The sequence below is a fragment of the Charadrius vociferus genome, unplaced genomic scaffold (genome assembly GCF_000708025.1).
Source record: "Charadrius vociferus isolate BGI_N301 unplaced genomic scaffold, ASM70802v2 scaffold39, whole genome shotgun sequence".
Lineage (NCBI taxonomy): Eukaryota > Metazoa > Chordata > Aves > Charadriiformes > Charadriidae > Charadrius > Charadrius vociferus.
Genome location: NW_009650188.1, coordinates 1410986 through 1418964, shown reverse-complemented (window position 1 = coordinate 1418964; position 7979 = coordinate 1410986). Strand labels below are relative to the sequence as shown.

At 50.4% G+C, this 7979-nt stretch overlaps 1 protein-coding gene across 3 annotated transcripts; it reads right to left on the bottom strand.

Annotated features, from left to right (window-relative positions):
- Positions 1-220: 220 nt before the first annotated feature.
- On the bottom strand, positions 221-7124 carry RGS4 (regulator of G-protein signaling 4). Of its 3 annotated transcripts, none has more exons than XM_009892802.1 (6): positions 7009-7124; positions 6276-6499; positions 3336-3434; positions 2188-2249; positions 1265-1431; positions 221-726 (listed from the first exon to the last, which is right to left on the bottom strand). In XM_009892802.1, the coding sequence occupies exons 3-6, from the start codon at positions 3422-3424 to the stop codon at positions 475-477; spliced, it is 570 nt and encodes a 189-aa protein (XP_009891104.1). In that variant the 5' UTR covers positions 3425-3434; positions 6276-6499; positions 7009-7124; the 3' UTR covers positions 221-474. The 3 variants fall into 3 exon arrangements, with proteins under 3 accessions (XP_009891104.1, XP_009891105.1, XP_009891103.1); XM_009892803.1 differs by lacking the exon at positions 7009-7124 and adding an exon at positions 6600-6651; XM_009892801.1 differs by lacking the exon at positions 7009-7124 and adding an exon at positions 5950-6156 and having other exon boundaries at positions 6276-6323.
- Positions 7125-7979: the final 855 nt, after the last annotated feature.

The window sequence follows — 7979 nt, the reverse complement described above, 5'->3', positions numbered from 1 at the left end:
GCTATACGAACAGCTATGGACCAGAGCAAGTCCTTTTCATCTAAGCTTTTGCCGATTAGAAAGGGGAGATCACAGCTCCCGAGGCTTCCCTTGGCTCCTCTTTCCCCTGCTCCTTGCTAGGTGTCACACTGCAAGCCTGGTCCCTCGGTGGGTAGTGCTGGGTCTGAGGATGTGCTGTCCCACCGCTCTCCCGGGCTTGCGGGGATCACCAGGAACACAGCGGGCACGCAATGATCGCACCCAGCTTTCATGTCAGACACAGACTCCAGGGCTCCTACGCTGATGGAATCAGAGGAGGGTTTGCTACACAAACTGAGCCTGGCTTGGGTTACAAATGCTGGCTGTTGCATGACATGGGATACAACTGGGACATTAGACAGCTATTGGAGACAGCTCTGTTGCTTCATGCCAATGAATGCTTTTGCTGCCGTATATTCTTGCGAGAGCCCAGCCCGCTCCTGCCTCGCTGCAGGTTCAGGCACACTGAGAGATGATGTTAGAGTTGCAGTCTAAAGTGTGAGTGTGGCTTCTTTTGCAGTTTTCGGGCCCACAGCCAGCACCGGGTGGGCTGACCAAGTCCAGGTAGTAGGGGGACTTGAGGAAACGGCGGTAAGAATCCTTTTCCATGAGGGTAAATATTTTTCTCTGAGCCTCATCAAAGCAGGACAGTGTAGGCTCCAGCATATTGTGGCTCGTCTTCTCCCGTGTGCACGAATCCAGGTTCACCTGTGGGCCAAAGGGACAGCGTAAGTAGAATCTGTCCCAGAAGTGGCTAATGTAGGTAAAGGAAAATCCAAGTGCCTCTTCACCAAGCGTGTTTAAGCTGTCCTCGATGGGCAGTGGTCTGAAATGGCCGTTGGACACCCTGTAGCCTTGGCAGAATCTGTGCAGCTAGATACCAATGCATCTCTACTGCCAGTTGAACTGTCAGGGGAGACTGACACATATCCCTCTGGGATACAGCCAGCTAGGAAACTCAAAAAATTGCATGGGAGCAGCTGGAACACTGGGAATCATAGTCCTCTCGGGCTTCTCCCATTTGAGTCTGCACATGGGATGGCCACGTGGTTGTAACTAAACGCTCTTTCTCTCTATCCAAGTTTAATATGAAAGCAATAAAAATGACACCATTTGCTTGCTCACTAACAGAGAAATGGCATCCTTCAACTCTTGTGAAACTGCCAGATCTCTGCTCCCCTGTGCTGCTGGCCTGGTTCAGGATTTAGGGTGATACCTTTGCTCAAGAAATGTTCTGCGCACATACCTCTTTTGTTGCCTGCACTGAGATGAACTCATCATAGATCTTTCTGGCCTTGGGGCTGAGCTTGGCTGGCGACTTGGTTTTCTTGTAGTCCTCACAGCTGACCCAGAACTCGATGTTTTCCTCACTGTATTCAGATTTGAGAAAAGCACGGAAAGCAGCCAGTCCTCCTACAGATTGTTTAGAAGAAAGCCAGATCAGGTAAGAGTGTTGGGTCCCAGATAGTCATACGCATGAACCCCAGCAAACAGCAATTCTGCATTCTCCTTCCCAGAGCTGAATGAGCAGCTCCCCTGGGGACAGCTGCTGCCTCCACGGCAGTCGCTCGTGCATGCTGAGGGAGGATGGAATTCAGACAGGCCCCACAGGAATGTCACACGTGGGTCCTCAGCTGCCTGCTCCCCCACTGTGATCTTCAGTGGCTCAGCCAGGAGAACACAAGCAACTTGCGTGTTCCCAGAAGGCCCTGAGGAGACAGCCAACACACGCCGCAGAGTCTCAAGCCATGGGAACGGCACGATGGAAACCTCAAGGACGTGAGTGTAGCCTGGAACCGACAGGAAGACAAAGTCTCCCATGGGCTCTGCTGCAAACAGTTTCTCCACTTTTTGGCTCTTGTTTAACCCGCTGTTAATTGTGTGCTGCAGTATTGTCCCCTCCTTGTACGGGGGCTAAAACTGTTGCTCTCACAAAAGGGACAACTCACCCGTAGGCCAAAGCCCCACTCACGATACCTTGGGATCATCCCTCAGATCTGCCCAAGAAGACCCTTCACCACCCCTCCCAGAGGCCTGTGTGACCAAGGAGCTGCTGTGTGTTGCTGAGACACTACATAATGTCCCCTGCCCCCTTCAGGGACTGCTCAGCACACACACTCCACAGGCTGCACCCTCAACACCTCCAGCAGAAGGGACCTCTTTACTTACTGTCATGATGGATCAGGTTTTCCAAAGAGTCTGCCCACTTTCTGACTTCCTCTTGGCTAATCCTAAAACGAGACAAAGGGCGAAACGTAGGGAAGATTTAATGGGAGTACAGAAAGGACAAATTTGTTTTTTTTGCTAAGTACCATTAGAAAATCTCTTTCGCTGATTGTTGTAAAAGCATACACAAGAGACGAAGAAGAAAACGTCTGCTTGGTTTACAGAGACCCCTGGGGACCCCAGATCTAATCTACAGAAATTCCAGTTTGCAATCCCCGTCACCAGCCATGGGATTGAAATTAATATTCCTGGAAAAATTATTGGGAACTTTGTGTTTATTTTGTAACTGGCTGCATCTCTCACAGGGACATGGACCTGGGATGACTCTTACAGGTCCCATTAGTAAACTCCGAAGGGCTGATTTCTTTAACTTTTCAGGTGAACAGTAGCTACATGGAAGAGAGAGGAACGTGAGAACTAGAAACCACATTGGCACATCCTGAGTTCATTCCCCCTACCACACCAGGACATCCTAGTGCTCATCTATTCCAGGAGCATATCCTGGCCTTTGAAGTCCTTCTTGGAAAGGATATTATCTACTTGCACCTCAGCAAGAGCAGTGATACCCTGACAGGCTGCCCTGTTTTCTTTGCCAACACCTCTGTGCAGCTGTGCGGACCACTGCACAAATCCAACTCGAAGAACCAGTGCTGCTGATATTGCAATGTGTCAAGTCGCACCGAGTCTTGCGATGGTGTTATTTAAAAGATGGGTAGACGTGGTGCTTAGGAACATGGTTTGGTGGTGGTTTTGGCAGTGTTAGGTTGATGGTTGGACTTGATGATCTTAAAGGTCCCCTCCAACCTAGGCAATTCTGATTCCCCTGTGCAGGAGACTGCACGAGTCCTTCCATGTGCACGTGCATACTGAATCACAGAAACGTTGGCAGAAAGGGACCTCTAGTATGACCTTCTTCATGGAAAGATACTGTCCATACCTGAGGACTATTGCCACACTGGATTCAAACACACAGGTGTTCAAGGGTACTGGGAAGCAGCACCAAGAATGCTAATGAAGTTTAGCTCAGTGGAGGAGTAAACAGCATGTTGCAGGCAGTCTGGGCTTAACTACATGGCAGAATCTGCTCTTACCTCTGGCTTGATTTCTCCTTCTTGCCCTGGGAAGAGCTGTAGTCACAGGAGTCCGACTTCTGCAGCAAGAAGCCCAGACGATGCTTCATGTCTTTGGCACTGAAAGAAACAATTCAAGAACGAGATGAAGATAATGTGTTACAACTCCCTCTGCAGCCTCCTCACCCGCAATAAGCTCGTTCAGCATTACTCGGTGACACAAATGCAGGTCACAGCTAGCGACTCCAGTGCTGACTTTCCACTCCTCACATTTCTGTGGCTACGCAAGTACAACAAAGTCAAAGAAGTAATTTTTCACTTTCAACAGCACTATTTTCTCGCTGAGAAGGTCATCACCCCAGAGGGAAGGCTGGCAAAGGGCGAGAAGCTGCTGTTTTCCTACTGATTGTTTACAGTTAAAATATTGTGATAGAAAGGCATCACTGTGCTGTAAACGTGTCGCTTCTCCCTGAGCTGACTTGCCCAGCTACCAGTGTCCAGTTCTTACACGCTTACTAATCCTTCCCTGTGGCTCTGGCCATCTCCCCAACCTCATCACCCGGCTACAGGAACAGCGGGGCCGTGCCAGGCCACCCCACCAAGCCGCTGCCCACGACGCAGAGGGAAGGGAGGAAGCGAAGGGCTAGGAGCAGGACCGTGGGCTGAGATTAGGGGATGAGCCAGGAGCTTCACCACAACCAGCCCACGCCGACAGCAAGCTACTCCCCTGCTCCATGGCGAGTTCCTATGAGGATGCATGCTTAATTTTGTTCTGCTTTCCAGCGTGCTCGGGACAATCATTGCAGCACCTAGATAGGCAGCTGGTATCGGCCTCAGCATCTCTCTGGATTTCCTTCCAGTTTAAGAAGGAGGGGGCAGGTAAATCAGCCCTGCTTGCTCAGAGGCATGAGCCCTGGCATGCTGCAGGGTGCAATGATTGCGTAAGCGGGAAATTCTTCTCCTGCTCCTCAGAACAGAGCCTGGAAAAGAGCAAGAGGTTGTGCCGCAAGGCTGAGCTCCAGTAGCTGCTCAGCCTCCCAGCACTGACTGCTCTTTGCTCCAGCCACAGCACCCTGTCAGCGGTCCCGGCCATATCTTATCTCACTGCTTGCTTGTGCTCATAAATGTTTCCTTAACAACTCCAGCACTATGGTGAGAGCGAAGGAACCTCATAGCTTCGTTAGAGCAGGCTCATAGCTTCATTAGAACAGGGTGCGTGTGACCAGGGGCAACATTCAGGCCCTGCCCAGGCAGACACCGGCTGCTCTGCACTGCCAGACTCGGGCTGCAAACAAGACACTGCTGTTTGCGACAAGTCCTGCAGCTTTCTGGGAGAGAGGGATTTTCTTGGGAATCCTGGACAGAGGTGGTTAAAATATGTGAACTTTTTTTTTTCCTTTGCATTTTTTTTTCAGATGTCCTTCCCCGCCACCCCGTCAAATGTTCCTGCAAATTGAGGGGGAAGTTGTCAACAATTTTTCCTCACATTTTCAGCACTTGTTTTCAAATCCACCATGAGCGGGGGGCTTTTCCTCCCAGATGGGAGCAGGCTGAGTCTTAGTTTGTACTTTCCCAGCCCTTCCCATTGCACAGCCACTGGGAAGCAGCCTCAGGAGCGCTCCTGGGGTCAGGAGCAGCCAGAAAGGTAGTGCTGCGCCATCAGAGACCCATGCAGTTTGCATGGGCTGGATGAGCAGGGAGTTTTGTGGGGCCGGTGCCATTCTGGGGACCTGGGCCACCCTGCTGGGGGTCTCCAGGCCCCCATAGCACCTGAAAGGGAGTAACACCCCTCCAGGAGAGCTTGTGGCCACCTTCAAGGCATAGAGACCCCCTCATGCTGGACTGTGGGGCAGACTATGCTGCTGCGGGCGTGTTTGGGGGTGTAAAGGCTCCAGTCTGCCAGCACTGGGATGCCTGGCCGGGACCGCACACCGGGCTGCAGCCAGATCCTGCACGCATGCCCGGGATACAGCTCAGCCCACCCTCATCAGCACTGCACAGTGGGGGTACAGCCAGTCCCACGCCGGCCCCACAGCGCTGTGCCCCGGGGGTACAGCCTGACCTGGTCCCTCACCATCAGTACACAGCGGGGGGACACAGGCTGACCCCCCACACCAGCTGGTGCCGCATCCGGATCCGCGGTGCCCTGGGCTGGCCCGCATCCCCGCCCTGCCTGCCGGTGGCCAGGCGTCTGGTCCTGCCAGGCTGGGTTTCTGCATTTGGAATGTGTTTTGTGGAATGACCCTCAATTTTTTTGATATCTTGTCTGCCTTGCTCCCTCTCAAAAAAATCAAGAAAAGAAAATTCAGCAGAGAAAGGATTCAAAGGAGAAAAGGGGAGCAAAGCTTGCGGCAGAAGCAGATGACAGGAATATCAAAATACAGCAATGCTAAGAGCTGCTTGTTTTGCTGAAGGGAAGGATGAGTTTAGAGTTCCCACAGCTCAATACAAAACCTTTATGCAATTAAGCTTCTGACTAACAGGAAAAAAAAAGCTTGTAAAGAATCATTAGTATCTAATCGTACAAAAGAATCAGAGCCAAATCTGCCACTTCTGCGTCAAACACAAAGTGCAATACATCAGCATATCTCTAGGCTAACAAGACCATTAACAGATGCTCAGAAATAAACAGTACCTTTTTAAGCAAGTGGCTGGCAGCGCAGCGAGTCCCTTGCACATCTTGCTTCCGAGGTCGGTTCTGTATTCCAGGAAAAACAACAACACAGGAGGCGGCAGAGGCTGCGTGCGGGTCCTTCTCCGTCTGCAGAATTCAGTCTCGTCTTTGAGCCAGCTGCGCTGCCTTGGCTCTGTTTTATAGCCTAGCCCAGACAGCCCAGCAGCACTGGGTGACCCAGTCAGGAGTCAGCGCAGCGGCAGCACCCGTCCCCTTTTTGCCCACCCAAGAGGAAGAGGGTGACGTATAAGCGAAGACAAAGGAGCGACTGGGATTGAAAACCTTACCAGAAATGAAGCTTGGTGTCTGGCTGCAGGGGTGGATTCTTTTAAAAGGATGGAAAAAGCTTCAGGGGCTTTCCTCTATTGCAAAAGGTGGAACTGTGCAAATAAAAGCTGAAGGAGATTTTCAGAGGGGCACAGACAGTAAAAAAGGTCAGAGAATAAATTCTGAGAAGTGAGATGAGCTTTGCTGGTTCCTCTGTTCATTTTCCCCTGCTATTTAAAGCAACCTGGGGAAAACAAGGGACAAGAATTTTAAACACAAAAGGTTCCCATAATCCCAACAAATGCAGAAAACAGAGCTCTAAGGAAAGAAGAATGTAAATTCACCAGGGAACTACACAGGCAGATGAGATTGTCCTGTTTTATTCTAGAGGCAGGTGCATATATGCCTTTGGTGAGGCTGAAAAAAAAACAAACCTCTGAGGGGCATATCACTATCGGAATATAAAATTTGTGTGTCCCAGCACACACATATTCAGGGACAGCTCGTACACGTGCAGGGAAAAGAAAGACAGGAGGTTGACAACACAGCTGCCTTAGATACATGGGTGTCACTGCAATACCTTACTTATCCATTTGCATTTGCCCCTAATCAAAAGCCAGACCTTGGGACTTGGGAGTCCCCGAGGTAAGACGATTAATTAAAACAATAGGCATAAGTGTGCCTGCTCAGAGAGGACTTTGTGGCAGCATTGAGGCTACACCGTGCTAAAGCATGAACCAATGAAACACCTGCCTGTGGGGATGTTTGGTAGCGACTGGTTCTGCTGTAGTCCCCAGATAGAGCAGAATGACTCCAGCTACACCACTTGTCCTCAGCCCTTGGAGGGTGCAGAAGGCAGTTGCCCCTCTGGAGAGAGAGAAATGGATAATATTTATTGAGTCGTGGCTCAGCACAACCTGTACCATCATTATAAAAGAGGGGAAAGCTTTGGGCAGACATGCATATGGTCTGCTGCACTTCAGTCTTGCTCCCGCTATGAAATAAAGAAGTTCCAGTTCAGCAGCAGGCTGTCCGCCCACGCTAGCCACTGCTGCGCTCCCTCTCCCCGAAAACCTTTACTTTGCCCACGACCTGCAGAACTTGCAGGGCGAGCTTTTCCCTCCCGCGTCTCTAGTGCCTACAGCCAGCAGCACAGACAACCCAAATCCCAGACTCGTTCCCCTGCCTTGGCACACTGCATCCTCTCAGATCATTAACTGTGCTGAAAGGCAACGCTCTAACTAACTTGAAAATGCTTTTTGTATGAATGTGACTATCCTGTTGCCAAACCCGAGGCAACGTGCCTGCAAGTCCTGCACTGCTTGGACTAAAAATCAGCTCCAGCACAGGGCAGTGTAAAACTTTAACTAAGTGTTTAACTGTTGTGTTTTTAGTGTTGATGAGTGGACAGCACTTGGATGGATCTGTAGGAAGCGACTGAGCACTGGTGGAGTTGGTGCCAAAGCTCTCTGATGTCTTCTATTTGGGGAGGAGAGAAGCCAAACAGCAGAACAGGGCCAACGGGAAAAACCTTAACTGATTAATTAATTACTAAATATTTAATTAAATTAATTTAATTTGAATCTCAAACTTGTGCATTGTTACTGCTGTTCGTATGCAACTGCAGCACATTCATTCAAGCAATTCAAGAGCTCAGGTGGCTGACAAAGTCAAAGTGTCTGCAAGCTCTAACCCTGGCAGCCACAGCCTGACCTTCTGGGTCA